General features: G+C 36.5%; 2 protein-coding genes across 2 annotated transcripts in view; one reads left to right on the plus strand and one right to left on the minus strand.

Annotated features, from left to right (window-relative positions):
* LOC131694007 (phenoloxidase 8-like) overlaps positions 1-7617 on the plus strand; it is an 82526-nt gene extending 74909 nt beyond the window's left edge. The window contains exons 2-8 of the mRNA XM_058982346.1: positions 4903-5466; positions 5524-5877; positions 5933-6034; positions 6094-6387; positions 6506-6839; positions 6898-7141; positions 7373-7617. Coding sequence (XP_058838329.1) covers positions 4939-5466; positions 5524-5877; positions 5933-6034; positions 6094-6387; positions 6506-6839; positions 6898-7141; positions 7373-7574 — 2058 coding nt within the window. The 5' untranslated portion in view covers positions 4903-4938 and the 3' untranslated portion in view covers positions 7575-7617. The remainder of the gene's footprint in view (positions 1-4902; positions 5467-5523; positions 5878-5932; positions 6035-6093; positions 6388-6505; positions 6840-6897; positions 7142-7372) is intronic.
* Positions 7609-19870, minus strand: part of LOC131694008 (uncharacterized) — a 62280-nt gene continuing 50018 nt past the window's right edge. The window contains exons 7-8 of the mRNA XM_058982347.1: positions 8081-8316; positions 7609-8020 (exon numbers count right to left, since the gene is read on the minus strand). Of these exons, the coding sequence (XP_058838330.1) occupies positions 7907-8020; positions 8081-8316 (350 nt within the window). The 3' untranslated portion in view covers positions 7609-7906. The remainder of the gene's footprint in view (positions 8021-8080; positions 8317-19870) is intronic.

The following is a 19870-nucleotide window of genomic DNA, read 5'->3' on the forward strand; positions in this document are numbered from 1 at the left end:
ATTCGGGACTTAGCGAAAAATGAGATCATAAATTCATAACTGTCGAATTCATTCAATTATATTATGCGCAAAGCATCTATTAATGTCTATTGTGTTAAATTCATGATTCTTTTTTAATGCAAGACCAATTAAAAAACAAAAATGCTGAAAAGCGAAAAAAATAGATCCGGTTCAAGAAAAAATAATTTTGATTTTTGTGTTCAATGTGTGTTCATAGAAAAAACGAGATGAGAAAGAAATGTATACTAGCAATGTTATATTTATATTTTGGTCCTTTTCAAATAATACATATTTTTGTACATCAACCGAACACAAAAAATATTTTGTAATTTTAAGTAATGCACATATATAGAGCATCAATGAGAATGTAAAATTAAGTTCCACAACAAATTCACACGACTTGTCGTGCTTTTTTCGACGAATTTTATTATAATTTTACACGTGGATTGAAAATTACAGTTTCTTCAAACGGAAAACCAATGCACTTCGATGTATTTTTATTCGAATATTACATGTAGTATTACACGAATGAAAGTGTAAAATTGTATGCTTTTTGATACTTCAATTGAGTGCATTAATTTTAACGTAATTTTCAAATCAAATTTTTGATTCAATCTTTGTATGTTTACATTCGTATTGATTTACATATCGTTTAAATTTCATTATTTTTTGGTGTGTACCGTACAGAGTCCATCCACCGATCGGGCCCCATTCACCGATCATTTTGACGCTTAAATCGTTTTATTTCGTATATTAAATGGAATTAGGAAATGAAAATTAAAGTGAAACATAGAAGCAGTATTTACAGCATCAATATAATACAAATATTCAGTATGTATCTCTTATTATTTCGCCAAATAGTCATTTTCGTATGCTGCATCGCATCAAACGCCATTTTTGCGCTTTTGTTATTTCTGTCGCCCAAAAAGCTTACATGCAATAAATTTGTTTTATGGCTAATATTTCAAAGTACTCAATTTACAAACAGAATGAACAAGACAATCAGAACACGTTTTGATCTAATTTTCTGTGAAATTTTTTTTTAAACCTAGAATTGTCAAAATAAACAATGCTTGGTAAATATAGAATCTTCTTTTTAACGATCACAAAATAGTCGACCGTAAAAATTCAGTCTGCGATTTCCAAAAGGTTTGAATACACCGATAAGCAACTGTAACTGGTATTAGTTGATGTGTTAAGCTATTGCGCAAGTTTTTAAATACCGTAAATCGGGTATCACCGAGGAAACTTTGACCACATAGAGCTTGTTTCAATAACTCCATGATAAGACAACAAAATTATAATAACAAAATCATCGAAACAAAAACAAAAACATTTTCTTGGAAAACTTCGGTGAAAATACTTTGCATCTAGACGCAACATTTCGCTCGTTATTTCACTTTTCGTCCCAATGATTTCACTCATCAAAGTTACCCAGAGAGCAAAGATTGTAAATTCAAAATAAATTTATTATATGTTTGCACTAAAACAAAATAAATCACTCAACAATTTGAATCTATGGGTATCAGTACTTGTTTTAAAAATACAAACAATCACAACTAATTGATATCATGAAAGTTATTCGAAAATCGTTTGAAAAAGTGATCAATGTTGCCCCATTTTATGGTAATCCGAATCGAACTACGGTTCGTCTCTAACCTAGGCCACAGTGAGGCAGGATGCCACATTCGTTGAACTAGAGTATGTGGTACAGGTAACTGGCATCCCTATCTCTACATACAGAGTTTGACAATAGGCAACATCGTTTTTCAACCGATCGATGGGGGTCAGTTTGACAACGTCAAAATCGCTTAAAATGTCATCAACAAACAATAGTAGCAGTAAACAAAAGAAAACAATGAACACTTTAACTGATTTGATGTAAACTAATGTGCTCCTCGTTCGTATTAAAAATTAATTTCGTTCATTTTGTTACAAGCAAAGTTCTTCTGTTGGCGACGAAAATATGACGTCACGTCACCCTCTTGATATGGTATTATAGAGTCCCGTACAGAGGAATGCGCAACACTGCCTCTTCTTTGTTTCTGGCACCCACAGTTTTTGCTGCAACTTTGAGTGACTTCTACCGAGTTACACAATAAATTAATATGGAGTGAATTGAAAACCTACTGTTTCATGGTTCAAAGCACTTTATTTATAATACTCTTCCATGTAATTTATTTTACATTGTTACAAAAAATTATAATAAACTGAATACAGTGTCTTGTTTAGTTTATTTTAGTGTTTGAAATATTTCGCGATGATATTATTTTTATCAACCCTAATACTTTTCTTGCATGTTTCCCGAAAAAATAATGTTTGTTTACTTTGCACGATAGGTAGCCATCTGACTGTTCGATAGGTATATTTGGCTTCACTCTGTGCGAGCCTTTAACATAAACAACGTCTCTTGGGCTCGGGGGATGCATCACAAAAGTTTGGTGTTTTCGACATAGTATGTTGGATAAACAGAGCATTACCTTGAGAAGGCTGGTTTCGATTTTGATAAGCAAAAACTTTATCTTTCGACAGAGAAATGCCAACGAAAAAAAAACATATGCAAAAGTATTTATAAGTTTCACATGGTAAATATCATCGCTAATGTCATGGATGATGATTCCCATGAAAGAATCCAATCGGTTTCAAGAACCAGGCTGCATCCGGGTGATTGGTTTAAGCGAAACATTGAAAAAACACTCAAATAAATGCTATCTCTCTGGTGCAAGTTATGCCCTCGTTTCCTGGAAAAACCTCCCACTCAAGGTCATAAAACTCAACAATTAGAAGGAACCACAAGTAATCCCACTCAAGTGATAAAATTTAGAACATTTTCGTAATTATTTTATACAAATAACACATATGTTCAGTGGTCACACTGTTAGTTGGTTAATTAGTTTATTCTGTATTACATGTAGATTTTCAGATAAAAAACCTTTTAAAAAATTAAAAAGATTTATATCGACACAAATTTAAATTATTTAGCAAATAATTTAGAACTCAATGCATTTGTTGACAAAAAACGTTCGGTATTATCTAGTATCTGAACGATTATTTATCTTATGGGTTTTGTAGCAATGAACGGAAAACCATGGATTTCAATTTTCTTGAATTTATTTAGAATTTTTTAGAGTATCAAGAGTTTTGGATGACCGATTTGGCCAATTGAGTTCTGTAAAAGAGGAATACCCCCTCTAGTTGGAAGTTGAATAAGTTCGAGTGCTTGATTGACCTATTCGGTCAACTTATTAAATATTTTCGACTATAGTTTACGTGTTTGTTATTTTGAATCTTAATAGCTCAAAATTAACACCCATTTGAGGTTAGTAATAAAAACTTTGAACTTTGGAACAATGTATATTCTTGTGTCCTTTTGCACAAAAAAATTTAGTCTTGTCCAAAATGTTAGGAGGTAGGGGGGATTTACAAATTTTGTGACGAAATGTGACGACGAGGAGGGTAGGGTCAGTAGTTGTGCGACGTAGCATTAGATTTAATTTTTTTTGACGCGCATCGACACCCATTGATTAAAGAAAACAATTTATCGTTCCTCTATTGTTAAGAGAAATGAATATAAATTCACACAAATTACTTTTCACGCGAGTTTTCATGTAGTAAGTTTTTCGATTGGCGTCAAAAAATTTTGTAAGGACATATATTATACGATTTGATTTTTTTCATCGGCCGGCAGCGTTGCGAGTAGGAGCGTCTTGGAAAAAGCTACGTGATTTACCAAATTTTAACAAACGTTACAAGGGGGAGGGAGGGACCTAAAATCGCCGAAAAAGCTACGTAATTTGTGCATGGCCACATAATAAATTACATTAAGCCAACAAAAGTCGTTTCGTGGTTTTCACGAAAAACTCGTAATAAAAAATAAATGTGTTTCAATAGAACTACGAACGATTCATCATATGTACGAAAAATTCGTATATTTTATAAAAATTATCTGTACGAAACTAATGCATAGCGATTTACGAATATATTTTATCAGTGTAAATATGCATACCTTTAAACATGGTATTGAACTCGGACAGCCAGTCGTCCCAGTGCCTACAACGTTTTCATAAACATTACGGAGTTGGGAATTTTACCATTTACCAAGGGACCATTCATAAATTACGTAACGCAAAAATTGTCCTAAATTGACCCCCCCCCCTCCCCCTATGTAACAAATTGTCACAAATTTTTCCATCCCCCTCCCCTGTTACGTAACAAATTCCAAGAAATTTTTTTTTATTCGACGAAAACATGTTACGTAACGATCTAGTTAACACCCCCTCCCCCCTATGTCACAACTTGTCGTACCCCCTCCCCCCCTAAAAGCGTTACGTAATTCATGAATGGTCCCCAACCACTGTTTGCCCGCCCGGGTCTTATTTTCAGATTGAATTCAAATATATATTTGATATCAGAGTAGTAGTTTAAAATTCAAGTTGCATCTTACACAAAAACATCCCGTTCCTCCCTCCTCTCAACGGCTCTGGACCCATCCTTATAAAAAGTTTCTCGTTCTTACACAAGTTGCAAATATTTGGGAAACGTAAATCATTAATAAGCTACTAGGGCACGTTCCGCATTCGTCTTACAAACATCTGACCACATTACCAGTTAGCTTGGCATTTTGTCCTAATTACGATTTTTTGCCTATCGCATGAAATGACCAAAGAGAAACGTGTAAACCGCAAAATAGCAACTGAATAAAACCTTTCAATTTGTTTCTGCATGCAAGTTGCGATCGGCATTCTGAATGCTAACGATCGTCATAATAGATATATGTAAAAATAGTTAAGTTCGCAAAATCTTTGAAACCGCACAAAAAACAAACGTACTCTTTTATCAACATCCGTCCGCGGTTAAAGTGAATGCAACTCACACGTGATGGTTTTGTTTACGCATAAATAGCTGCATGAATTACTGGTCACGTTTAGTTAACTGACGATGGCTAGCAACGATACCAAATTTCGCGGGCTTCTTCAACGCCCATACGAGCCGACTTTTGTGCCAAAGTCCGGTGGTCAAGTGTACTACGATCTGCCGGATAATTTCCTAACGGATCGGTATCGTCCCCTCGGGCAGGCGCTGCAGAGTCGCTATGGAACGAATGTGCAAACGAGGATCCCGCTGCCGAACATCGCGGCTCCTGATATCAACTTTGCGCAACCGATTCCTCGCCGTGGAGAGTTTTCAATGTTCAACCAGATGCACGCCCAAGCTGCTGGACAGTTGATAGAATTGTTTATGAATCAGACTGATCCCGACAACATGTGCGCAGTGGCAGCGTACTGTCGGGATCGTATGAATGGAACTATGTTCCAATACGCACTATCCGTGGCTCTGCAACACCGGCCAGATACTATGAATGTGTCTGTACCGAGTTTTCTGGAGCTCTTTCCGGATCGCTTTATGGATTCATCAGTGTTTCCACAGATGCAAGAGGAAGGCAGGATTGTTACTCAAGGTGACAGGGTTAGTGAATGTGTCAATTTGTGTACAGATTCAGTTTGAGTTATACTTTATATATAGATGGCCATTGACATCCCTATGAACTATACGGCATCGGAAAGAGAATTGGAGCAAAGGATGGCTTATTGGCGAGAGGATATTGGGGTCAATCTACATCATTGGCACTGGCATCTGGTGTATCCAGCGTTGGGGCCTGACAGAGTGGTCCGAAAGGATCGCCGCGGAGAATTGTTTTATTACATGCACCAGCAGGTTGTCGCCCGGTATAACACGGAACGATTCGCCAACGGATTGCCTCGTGTGCGCACTTTAGCGACACTACGTGATCCAATAGTAGAGGCGTACTATCCGAAGATCATCCGAAGTTCCAACAATCGATCTTTTCCAGGTCGTGGACGGAATATGTTGTTGAGTGTGAGTAGATATTTGGGCTATTTTTAAATATAATTGATTAAAATGAGTTTTTTAGGATCTAAATCGAGTGGAAGACAGAGTTATTGTGACGATTGCTGACATGGAACTTTGGACGAGTAGAATATTTGAAGCGATTGACTCTGGATTTGCGAACGGGGTACGAAATTCCTGTTACTATCATTGCTTTTTGCTATCTACTTAAACACTTTTGAACAGGCCGACGGTCAGCGAATTCCACTAGATAACAAATCTGGAATAGACGTCTTAGGAAACATGGTGGAAAACTCAACAGCCTCGCCTAACGCTGACTATTACGGCCGTTTACATAACGAGGGTCATAACATGCTCGGCTATATTCACGATCCGGACAATTCTTTTCTCGAAGGTTTTGGAGTAATGGCTGACAATACCACGGCCATGCGCGATCCCGTTTTTTACCGCTGGCATCAACATGTTGACGATATCTTCGAACGACACAAGCGTCGGTTCAAACCGTACAATGCTGACGAGGTATTTAACAAATGTTAATATAGTAATATTTACATTTAGTATTTTAGCAGGCCTCAACCCATATCAGTAGAAATAACGTTTTAATTTTTATTTTTGGTCCTACGAATTATTGTTTCAGTTATCTCATCCAGACATTGAAATCGAATCTTTTAGTGCTCAACTAAATCGAGCCGGGACTAAGGGCAACATCCTGTTAACTTTTTGGCAAAGATCCCAAGTCGATCTCGGAACCGGTCTTGATTTTGGACCGGAAGGAAATGCGTTCGCCACGTTCACGCACATCCAACATGCTCCCTTCACCTATCGAATCAATGTTAGAAACGGTAGCGGTTCTCCTAAACGTGGAACGGTACGGATATTTATCGCTCCAATAACGGATGAAACTGGCAGAACTATACCCTTCCGCGAACAGCGCCGTACGATGATCGAACTGGATAAGTATACTGTCAATTGTATGGGGATTATCAAACAGTGGAAACGATATTTTTCTAAAATTTTGATACATTGCAGTAAATCCTGGAGACAACAATCTCGTACGCCGATCGGAACAATCAAGCGTAACCATACCATATGAACGAACGTTCCGCAATGTCGCTGCGTCGAATCAGCCGAACAACGCCCAGTTCAGATTCTGTAACTGTGGATGGCCCGCGCACATGTTGTTACCGAAGGGTACCCCCCAGGGTGCGATGTACGATTTGTTTGTGATGATATCCAACTTTAGGGATGACACTGTTAACCAGGATTTTGACGAGTAAGTGTTATGTTAGTAGTTAACCAGCCATCGTGCGCCTTTATTACTACCGTAATTCTTAATAACAATTTAGTCGTAAGGTTTTTATATCAAAAATTCATCCATCTGTTTATTTCAAGACAATCAATTGATAAACACGACACTTGGTTGAAAACGTTATTGCCAGAAACCAACAATACAATGTAAACGACTGTTTCGAACCTAGTATCTAATGCTACACATAAATTACAGGAATGAACCGTGCAACGACTCCCATTCATTCTGTGGGCTACGCGATAGGCTCTATCCGGATGCACGTAATATGGGTTTTCCGTTTGATCGGCAGGTTCCACCCTCGGTGTCGAGCTTGAAGGACTTTGTGCGCCCATACAGGAATATGGCCACGACAGCCGTGCAGATCCGTTTCACTAATACGGTTATTTCAAGGGTTTGAATAAAGTTTCTTTTTCTGTTCGTAAAATGCGATACAAAGCGTATATATTGTTTCAATTCAAACACAAAATAAATATGTAATTGGCATAAACAAATATTACTGAAAGGGTAGTTTAGTATTTAACCCTAACGTGTAAGGAAGCAGTTACATCTTATAGTATTTGGCTTGAGTCTACTCAACGGCAGTAGATATTCGTTGATGGCTAATAAAGCAGTCTTTCAAGAGTCACTAGTTGCTAGTGAATGACTAAGGTAAGTTCTACCTAAACATTTTAACACATGAAACATGCTAAATTGAGATCATTAAAACACAGCCCGTATCACAGAGCAATCCTACAGCGACAAATCGTCATCCGGTTCCAAACAACTGAACAGATCCTGCAATTGATCATCACGTCTTTTGCTTACGATAAAACTAGATACAGCTTTGTTTTCCTTAGTTTTGTGCTGCAAACAAAACAATAATATTCAACTCGAAACATCATGATTAGTAATCTTAATACGAACCGTATTGAATGTTGTTGAACTAGTTTTGGTACCAGATTCTAGTTCGATAAAAACGTCACTTTTCTTAGAACCAGATGCGGACGACGATGCATCATCACCTGCCTTATTGCGTAACTGCTCCAGCGTCCAATAGTTTTTATCTAACGCATCAATATCAGTATCGTCATCATCACAGTAGTTTTCATCGGCGTTTATTTCATCGAAGTTAACGTCTTCATCTTCGTCGTCTTCCAAAACTGAAAAAAGAGGAAAACAAAAGAAAACAGAAGAACACTTCAAAAACAAGTTAATGTGTCCATGACACGCATATGCGAACCGTTAGAGGATAGGTACTGAATAACCATACATGAAACCACTAAATTCCCAGCTTCCTGGGATTCGGGGAATGAATAAAAAATTACCGGGAAATCCCGGGAACACATGAAACAATAAAAAACTGAATTGTTTTATTAAAAATAAAGAATAAATTTAAAAGTTTCCAAACCCGATTGATTTCAAGTATATCTGTCCTAAAACAGTTGTCAGAAGATGTCGATTTGATGGACTACACAGCATTGAATCATTTGATAGCTCGTCACTCATTTTGTGCAACTTCAAATTCCTTTGGATGGTTTTTCTTGAAAGTATAACCACAGACCAACACTATGAGGGAATTCCCTCCAAAAACATCGATCCCACAATTTTCCCAGAACACTAGCTCCACCTTTTATTCACGGTCCCAAACACTCAATTGTTGGTGGGTCACCCCTCAGATTTGGGAACAATTTTTCACTAGTTGTATATCCTCTATACACGGTGTGTCTAAAACCATTATTTACCAAAAAAAAATGACCATAAATTTGGCATACGACATTCGAAAGATACAGTATCCAAGTATCTTCTCAGTGAATTTTTCAAAATGATCCATCGAAAGATTCGAGAGTTTTTGAGTTTTGAAGTTTTATGATACGTTTCATAAGGCTACCAGCAAACACCCACGGGTTTGGTCCTATCTTTATAACCAAAAAATATGTGTCCACTTATTTGGTACTTGGCATTTGAAAGATATTGTAATCAAGCATATCCCCTGCAAGTTTGAAAATATTTCATTGACGGAATCGAAAGTTATAACGATTTGAATGCGGTATGCGGTCATAGATGGGTTTTCTACCAGATTTCAAGCATGAAGCCATGTTTGTCCATTGACAATTTAGATCGTTTATACGTGTCGCTGTTTTAAAGAAAAAACGCTTTTAATCCACCTAACAGTGTGATGAGACATTTCTTATAGCTCTTATCACTCTCTTCGGATATTATATCGTTTGAGAACATTTAGAACTTGATGCTTCGCGATGTTTTTGATAACACATACTACATGGGATAGTGGCAGGACTCAGAGAATCGCTCAAATCAGCATAGGACAACATCAGTGCTAGAAATCTCAAACCAAATCAATGGGGAAGCCAAAAAATTGGCCCATAAAATAGACATACCAACGAATTATTGTTAATGCTCTGTTAGTAAAAGTCAGTTGTGTGTATTCCCTCCGACCGGTTCACAGTGATCCAGATCGCTAATTTAGGAGGAATTTTTACTTTCTGACAAACCTGTATAATTTAGCCGTATCATGTCTTAGGATGAATTTGTGTACTTTAGAAGATGCTTCTTTTTATTGGAATAGTTATTAGGGTGGTTCTAATTTATCTAAAATACGATAATAAACTTTTTACTGATGAAAGATAGAGCTCCACAGTCTTCCACAAAGTTGTAAAGTAACTTATTTTGAATAAATTTGTTGAATATATTAAAGCTCTATCTCTTTTAGTTTTTGTTATACAAGAAATTAAAAAAAAAAGATTAGGGTGTTCCTGAAAAAACGTTTTTTTAGTAAAACTTTCGTATCTTTTACTTTTTGTTAACACAACCTTTGAACAGCTTATTGAAAACTTCAAGCCGAGTATTTTTCTCCAAGACACCGAAGGTCTAACTTTTTTCTTTAAAAAGTTATGGACACTTTTCGTTAAAAAAATAGCCTATTTCAAGGCTCAATATCGCTGATGCGGGCACCTAAAATTGAATTCTGTTTCCACCACATGAAAGACCATACTTATTAGTATATTTGAGCAAAAATTGGCGAATACGATATTTTTTTAAAATTTGCAATTTAGATTTAAAGTTTGTAGTTTTGCAGGTTCAACGCATTAAAGCATTTACACACATATCGTTGTATTATGAAAAAAGCCACTTTCAAATATCATTCTCTCATCGCAGCAAGCTTTGCATAAGTGAAACGACTGTCAAAAAAGGTTTCTGATTTTATTCGTTTTAAATAAAACTAGTAAATATGGATATTAGTCGAAGAGAGTTGGCGAATTTGCTTATTTCTGGTAAAAAGACAGATGAACTGCTTAAGTTCATTACAAGTAGTAATCCAAATGTAAAATTGAGACTTGTTAGTGCTCGGAAGAAAATAAAAATCTTCATGTTGGAATTTAGAAGGTTGTGGATTCGGAGTAAGCGCACGCAAATTCGGTTTGAGCTGTTGCTAGAACGTATGCATGTGCTATTAACAATCATCAACAGCAAATTGGGAATTAACGCGGATGCTTACCGGAGTTACGCCGAAGATACACGATTGCTTTATGTACGCCTGTATGGTTGGTACGCTCTCTCACCAACCGTGCATAAACTCCTGGTCCATGGAGGAAGCATTATTCAACATAACATGCTGCCAGTAGGTATGTGCAGTGAAGAAGTTCAAGAAACCAGGAATAAAAGTATTCGCAGATTCCGAGAATTCCACGCACGCAAATTCGATCGACTCGTCAATCTTGATGACGTTTTCAAGAGACTTCTTGTTTCATCAGATCCTATAATTTCTCTTAAATGTAAACGTCGAATTCAACGAGCACCGCTGGATATACCTGAAAATGCAATGCATCTACTTTTGAATTAATTGGCATTGAATAAATTCTCCTTATATAAATCATAAATTGTTGTCATAGCCAAATTATTTTTAATGAACACATTCTGTATTGTTGATATGTAAGCAAAACAGAAAAGGAAATACAAAGGCTTTAGGCAATTTCTTTTATGTCGCTATGCGATAAAATTTAAAACTTTGGTTAGTAAATTTAAAATTACATGCTTAAAAAAAATAATATTTTCCAATTTTTGCTCAAATATACTTAAAAGTATGTTCTTTTCTAAGGTTCAATCCGAACTTACTTTTATTTGCCCCAATCAGAGATAATGACATTTGAAAAAGGGCTATTTATGAGCGAAAAGTTTCCATAACTTTTGAAAGTATAAAGTTAGACTTTCAGAGTTATGAAAAAACGTGGATTGAAGTTTTCTAAAAGCTGTTCAAAGGTTGTTTTAACAAAATATAAAATTTCTTTCGAACATTAACAAGTCTCAATTTTACATTTGGATTACTACTTGTAATGAACTTAAGCAGTTCATCTGTCTTTTTACCAGCAATAAGCAAATTCGCCAACTCTTTTCGACTAATATCCATATTTACTAGTTTTATTTAAAACGAATAAAATCAGAAACCTTTTTTGACAGTCGTTTCACTTATGCAAAGCTTGCTGCGATGAGAGAATGATATTTGAAAGTGGCTTTTTTCATAATACAACGATATGTGTGTAAATGCTTTAATGCGTTGAACCTGCAAAACTACAAACTTTAAATCTAAATTGCAAATTTTAAAAAAATATCGTATTCGCCAATTTTTGCTCAAATATACTAATAAGTATGGTCTTTCATGTGGTGGAAACAGAATTCAATTTTAGGTGCCCGCATCAGCGATATTGAGCCTTGAAATAGGCTATTTTTTTAACGAAAAGTGTCCATAACTTTTTAAAGAAAAAAGTTAGACCTTCGGTGTCTTGGAGAAAAATACTCGGCTTGAAGTTTTCAATAAGCTGTCCAAAGGTTGTGTTAACAAAAAGTAAAAGATACGAAAGTTATACTAAAAAAACGTTTTTTTCAGGAACACCCTAATCTTTTTTTTTAAATTTCTTGTATAACAAAAACTAAAAGAGATAGAGCTTTAATATGTTCAACAAATTTATTCAAAATAAGTTACTTTACAACTTTGTGGAAGACTGTGGAGCTCTATCTTTCATCAGTAAAAAGTTTATTTTCGTATTTTAGATAAATTAGAACCACCCTAATAACTATTCCAATAAAAAGAAGCATCTTCTAAAGTACACAAATTCATCCTAAGACATGATACGGCTAAATTATACAGGTTTGTCAGAAAGTAAAAATTCCTCCTAAATTAGCGATCTGGACCACTGTGCGGTTGTTTGTCAGCTGAGCTGCTTTCGCTTTTTCGTGGAAAATAGTCGCGCGATCGATTTCCATATCGTATTTTGCTGCCATTCGCTTTTATCAGTTATAGTGCACTGTTTTCGGATCGTACATTTTACATCGCTGGTGATATTATAGATAAAAAGCCGATTTTTCACCCGATTAAACGAACTATCCGTTTGTTCTATCTTTCGGTGCTACCGCTTCTATACAGTCGAAAACAAAAGAACGTTATTCTTCATCATACCAGCTGTATTGAACAAGAGAAAGTCGTGCTGATTGAAGATGTTTTGCTGCGAATGTGCCTTGCCTATCATGCCTGGAGGGGTAACCATTTCTTGTGATGGATTTTGTCAGGATAATTATCATGCAGAATGTGCTGTGCTGTCTACTGCAGAGGTCACCTGCTGCAACAGGTACAAGAATATCTGGTGGATGTGTACCCCGTGTACGACGATCATGGACGGCGTTCGCAAGATGCAGGCTTTTCGAGATAAACGCGAGGCGGTCACCGACGCTACTTCATTTACCCCTGCTCATGCGGCTACTGTTGCTGTCGATGTGAATACTGAGTGAATCAATTACCGAAATGGCTGAATCTCGTTTTTCTTTGGCGGAAACAAGTTCACCTCTAGCTCAATCAATCCCGCAAATGTCGTCCACTCGATTGAAACAAGGGTGTAGGGTTGCTGGTTCTTTGGAGTCAAGTAATTCTACAAATCTTTGTTGGCTATTCTTTACGCGTGTCAAGAACACAGTGAGTGAGAAAGATATTGCTACTCTGGTCGCAGAATCACTCGGAACTAATGCTGCAATTGTGAAGAAGCTCGTACCTGAATGGAAGGACGAGTCATTAATGCCGTTCATTTCATTCAAAGTAGGAATTGACGCAAGGCTAAGAAAAATAGCACTATCTCCATCAACATGGCCATTAGGACTCTGTTTCCGACAATTTCACGAAAAGTTTGACATTTTGTTTGGAATACTGTATTGTTACCTTTGCTTGTTGCTCGATTGTCTGTGTTGTTATATATTGTTACTGTACATGTTAAATAATTTTAAGTAACAGTCTGTATGGCAGAATTAGCCAAAGACGAAGGAATAAATAAATAAAATATCTAAATTGTGGTGGGAAAACTGAATTTTCCTAAAGGGGTTATATATTGTACTGAGCCAAAAAAATCGAAATTTTTTTCTGAATCGATTTGAAGTTTATACTTTACTCAAATTTCCAACGCGACTGAGAACTAAGAAATCAACGCTTTTTTTTGAAAAAGCGATACTAGTAGTGACACCATTCAAATAAAATCAATAGTGAATATTTCCAGTCTTGGTTTTATTTCCCATTTAAGAACTATTGTGTTTTTTACATCTTAGATTGCATGATGCAGTGATCGAAATCCAAAACTTCATGAAGTATTTGAAATTATTAAATTAAAATTTGTGTTTGCTATTGAAATTGACAAAATGATAGTACCGCCTCTTTGGCGATTGTTTACTTTTTCGGTCCCACCTATCAGCATTAAAGTATCGCCCTTACGTTTTTTTACAATACCAATTTTACAATTGGTGGGGGTTTGGTAAAAATCGATCTTACTGCCCAAACGGCATAATTCCGAAACCGTAATTTTTGAAGTTTTAAAATTATGCAGAATTAATTTTTCAGAAAATAGTAACAGAGTTCGTGTCTTTAGCGAATTTATTGAGACTTTATTGTAGTCATGAATATTAACCTGAGAAAATTCACCATAAATACTTCTTGGACCATATACCGTCAAAATTATTTTGTCAAATGATGCGCTGTTTAACGTTTGTAAAACTCATTGAAGATACTAAACCTCCGAAATTGGCGGTTTCAAAATGATGCTATCTTGACCTAAAATTACTGTTTTTAAACATTTGACTTATACATATAATTGGTCATACAACAAAAATCAAATGCTCATCAAAATCGATCAGAACCTTTTTCATAAATTTCTCTCTACATTTGGAAAGTGTTATCCTCGTTATTAATCATATTACGTTTTCGTCTCAACTCGACGCATTCCCAAAATAAAAACCTGTTTTAATCCACCTAGTGGTGCAATTGTGCTTTTCTCATTTGTCCAGACTACGATTCCATGGCTGGTTATGTTCAATACAATGGTGGAAATGAATATTACATGTTCAGTACGATTTACACATACATACAATGGATCGACAGCCACGATCTTGAGATACTATGTGATACTGAAACATCGCTTGAAACCAGCGGCGGATCATGGAGAAAGATCCGGGAGATCCAGGTCCTGCCAAAAAATTTCAACTTGTTAAGAAATTTTAAACTAGTTTTAATTTTAAAGTAGCAACCCCTCACTGCATACTCCCTCCGGGCCAGTATGATTGACGATTTTTAGAGTGATTGCATAACCATTCTATATGAGAAAGGCAAAAATGTACCAAAGTCCAAAAAAGTCAATTTTTGTCAAACATGTATTTTAAAATCATTTGGCATCAAAAATACAAATTTGATTTTGAAAATTTTTCATTTCAGTTTATATGGGAATTTGCTGTGTGATTGCACTCTTCAACTCGTAACTCCGGAACCGGTAGTCCAATCAATAAAAAAAAATCAATAGCAGCCGATGGGAAGGTTGTACCTTTCATTTGAGACTAACTTTGTGCAAATCGGTCCAGCCATCTCTGAGAAACAGAGGTCACATTTTTTGCACATTCACACATACACACACATACATACACACAGACATTTTCCGATCTCGACGAACTCAGTCGATTGGCATATGACACTCGGCCCTCCGGGTCGGGATTGGATTGACGAATTTTAGAGTGAATGAGTAAGGCAAAAACATTTTTAGCCAATGTTGAAAGTTATGCATTTTTTGGTGAGCAGTTCTATGTTTCATAGACATTAAATCAATTTTAACTTCGCTTCCTATTAAATAAAGACCCTTATTACAGTACATCTCTACAAAAACGAGATCAATTTGAAAATAAATTTGAGGATTATGATTGATTACAGAACTCTGGAATTTTCTATTGGAATGTTTTCAGGCAGGAATTTGATATTGATGCAATTAGACAACTGTGAAATCAAGACCAATAGATCAGTTACATATCAGGAACCATTCCGACAATTTATCAAAAGTCCTCATGATCTGCATCAATAAATTTTCAACTTCAATCCAATTTTTTTTGGGTGTGGTGGTGGGGGGTGTGGGGGGGTTGTATTGTGTTAAACCCCAAAACCTTCTCTTGGCTACGCCGTTGCTCGGAATTATTTATTTCGCCTTTCATTTTCCGATATGTTTCAGATCGAATTGCAGTCAGAAGGTTCGCACAAATGAACATTTTTCTGTATCGATTTTGTTGGCTATTTTCGGCAAATTTGAGACCAAGAGAAACGAAAGCAATGAAATTGAAAGACGGATAGGTATTCTAGAGCGAATCAGTTATAAACTTAGAACGGAAAACTTGAACTAGGCAGGCTCATATGGGCATGATAATCACTTCCAAGAAAATTTGTGAAAATATCTCACTCATAGGGGGATTAATCAGAAAAAGCACAATACCAAAAGAAAGGGCATATTACCTCCATTAAATTCTCCAAAGATACTATTGACCTAAAATAAGCCGTTTTGGCGTTAATAATAGATTACATGTTTTTGGTCATATTTCTGGCAATGGGAAATGATAAAAATCTTTCGTCCGCATTTAATGTTAAATATCTCTTTTGATAATAGTCCGATTTCAACAATCTATTGCTTGTTCGAAAGGTGTTCGTTAAAGCTATCTAAAAACATATAAATTGTTAATCTATATTGTCAATTTCGGCAGATAATCCAAAAAAACTGGAAAAAACGCCATTTTTACACATTCAAACATTCATATCTTGGAAACTAAACATCAGAATAAAAAACAAATTAATAGCGTTCATACTGTTTTTTAGTTCTTTCATTTAAAATTGGTTTGGATAAGATCGGTTCAGCCATTGCTGAGAAACACGAATGAGAATTTGTCCGTTACATACACACACACACACACACACACAGACATTGTCCCAAATCGTCGAGCTGAGTCGATTGGTATATAAGACTCGGCCCTCCGGGCCTCGGAAAAAATCTTGAAAGTTTGAGCGAATTCTATACATTTCTTTTATAAGAAATGTAAAAACTTACTATTTAATTAAACAAATATAATGTACAAAAGATGTTATTTATATGCTGCGCTGAAAAAATATGAAAATAGGGTTGTCTACCTAACGTTAACTGTAACGTGTAAATTAAAAAATTTGAATAAAACTTGGAATGTTTATGCTGATTTCGGTTTTAGATCAGAGTCGCCCTAGGTTCGCTCTAATATTTACAAAATCCATACAAAAGTGACAGCTCAGAGCAAACCTAGAGCGACTCGATTCTAAAAATGAAATCAGCATTAAAAAGGCTATATCTCAATAGTTTGTTGACTGACTCTAATTATTTTTACATTACTTAACTGGTAGACGTTTCATCTACAATTTTCGTTCAATGCCGTATGCCAAATTTATGGTAATTTTTTTTTGTTAATAATGATGCCATATGCCATATGCTTGTTCATATGTCAGTGGCGCCATAATTTCAAATGTATTCACAGTGCTACAAATATATTTAAAATGACTGTTAAAGCGAGCGAAGATTTGTTTTGAGTATAATGTCTGTTAGTCTGGTAATCACGTTTACGATTAAGACGAAATCCTGAGCTACTGGAGTTGCTGTCCATTCGTTGCAGAGCATTTCGATAGGATGCACTGAGAAACACAAAGTGCATAGTTAGCATACTTTCTATTCCCGTCTCTTTTCTTCTGCTGTGTCTTTTATGCATTTTAATGCATATATTTCTAGTAAGCATTCAATGAATGGATAGACCGAATATGTCCAATGCATAAAATTTACAGCAGAAGAAACGAGTGTGTGATCAAGTGAAAAAACCTGTTTTAATCCACCTAGAAGTGCAAGTGCAATGCCTTTCTCATTTCTCCAAACTATGATTTAATAGCTGGTTCGTACAATATAACATTATGGAAATGTCTTTCATTCTTATTACACTTGGTACGTATATAAAAGAGCACCTTTTTGCATTCATCGCGGTATCGGTTTGAATCGGAGTTTTCTATGTGATCACACTCCACAACCCGTAACTCCGGAACCGGAAGTCGGATGGAGGTGGAATATAATATCGGTTTCCGGTGACGCAACACCTTTCATTTGAGACTAAGTTGATCAAATCGGTCTAGCCATTTTCGAGAAACCAATATAACCGTTATTCTGAATTTGGATGCTTCCGGATCCGTCGATGGTGGCCAGTGTGACCAAAGAGACTTTGAATGACTGCTGGTGACCTAGATCTACAAATTCAACAGTTGTGTTTACATTTTGGAAAAAAAATCACCTTTTTACATTCATCGCAGAATTCGTTAGGGTCGGGATTTGCTGCGTGATCGTACGTATCACCCTGTAATTCAGGAACCAGAACTCGGATCCACACAAAATTCAACAGCAGCTGATGGACCTTTCATTTAAAATCAAGTTTGTCAAAATCAGTTCAGAAAATTCCGAGAAACCGATGTGAACAAATCAACAAATTTTGTTTTGTAACCATACTCTTCAACTCGTAATCCGGAACAAGATGTCGCTTGAAAATGAAGTTCAATAGCAACCTATGGGAATATTATACCTTTCATTTGAATCTTAGTTTGTAAAATTCGTTTCAGCCATCTCCGAGAAACCGATGTGGACATTTTGTTAGCAAATGCGCACATACACACATACATACATACACACATACATACACACATACATACACACAGATATTTTGCGATCTCGGCGAACTGAGTCGAATGTTATATGTGACTCGGCCCTCCGGGCCTCGGTTAGAAAGTCGGTTTTTGGAGCAATTGCATAACCTTTCTATATGAGAAAGGCAAAAGAATAATATTTAATTAGCTTAATCAGCATGAGTTCAATGTCATCTTCATGTGATTATATTTTGAAATGTTGGTTGAGTGGGTTTGAAAGTGGAGGGAATGGGGGGTTAGTAGAGTGGGAGTGGAGGATGCGTCAGAAATCCTTCATCTTATTTCGGTATACGGGGTGGATAAAGAAAATGCGGGCGTGAGGGTGGTCCAAGGGGAGGGGAGTGATGAAGGAGGGAGGTGTAAGGGCAAGGCGGGGGGAGGGGCGGCGACGCAATACTCAACTGCATATTTTGCCTTCCATTTGAGATTTGGTTTGAGAAAATCGGTTCAGTCACCACCGAAGAACCGATGTGACTTTAATTGTGGAATATGCCCGGAATTCCGGAATCGTTGATAGTGGACAATATATTAAAAGAATATTTGATTGGCAATCAGTGATCTAGATCTGCGATTAGAAGTAATTTGGTGACCATTTCAATAGTTTATAGGTTAGGTATTACGATTGTACCGATTTATATGGGAAATTCCAGTGTATCGTTACTAATACCCCTGTAACTCCGGAAGCAAGAGTCAGAACCGAATGAAATTCAGCAGCAGTCAATGGTATTACTGTATCTTTCATTTGAAATCAAGTTTGTAAAAATCGGTAGAGAATTCGTTGGGGAATGGGTGTGATATTAGCTTAGGAACTTGGCGGGTTCCCCGGGAGCGTCATGAACCGTCATAGGTGGCCAATGTGGTCAAAGCTGCTTTGACTGATCATTAGTGATCCAGACCCGCAAACTAGAGTAATGTTACATCAATTTTAATATATTTTACATCATCATGGTGGTACCAGTTTATATGGGAATTTGCTGTGTGACCGCACTCTTCAACCCGTAACTCCGGAACCGGAAGTCGGATCAACTAAAAATTCAATAGCAGCTTATGGGAGCGTTATACCTTTCAGATGAAACTAAGTTTGCGAAAATCGGTTCAGCCATCTCTGAGAAAATTGTGTGAGTTTAAATGACACACACATACACACATACATACACACACAGACATTTGCCGATCTCGACGAACTGAATCGAATGGCCTCGGTTAAAAAGTCGATTTTTACAGTGATTGCATAGCCTTTCTTTACATGAGAAAGGCAAAACGTGATATATCGAATCCGTTCCCGGCACATTAGTAGGGGAAGATGGGGTAAAACGCACCCCCGAGGCAAAATGCACCCCTTGCTTGTATCGAAAACTGCTGAAAATTTCTGGTAACACCAGTTGGAAGTCCGCCATAATAAACATACTGTTCGGATTCGATGTTTTTTTTCTGTATATTAGCCGAACCCACAAATTTAGGTGAAGGGAAATTTTGCATACATGTATGACCGGCCACTAACACTAAAATGTATACGTCAACTTCCGTCAACTTGCCTTCGAGGTACAGTCATATTGAAATAAACCACCACCGAGAACGGACCACGAAGAATAAATTTCAACGCTACCCAAGTGCTAAGGTTTTTTATTAAAGGTGCAGTCGACCGCGTAGCAGAAGTTTGA

The sequence above is a fragment of the Topomyia yanbarensis genome, chromosome 3, assembly GCF_030247195.1.
Source record: "Topomyia yanbarensis strain Yona2022 chromosome 3, ASM3024719v1, whole genome shotgun sequence".
Classification (NCBI taxonomy): Eukaryota; Metazoa; Arthropoda; class Insecta; order Diptera; family Culicidae; genus Topomyia; species Topomyia yanbarensis.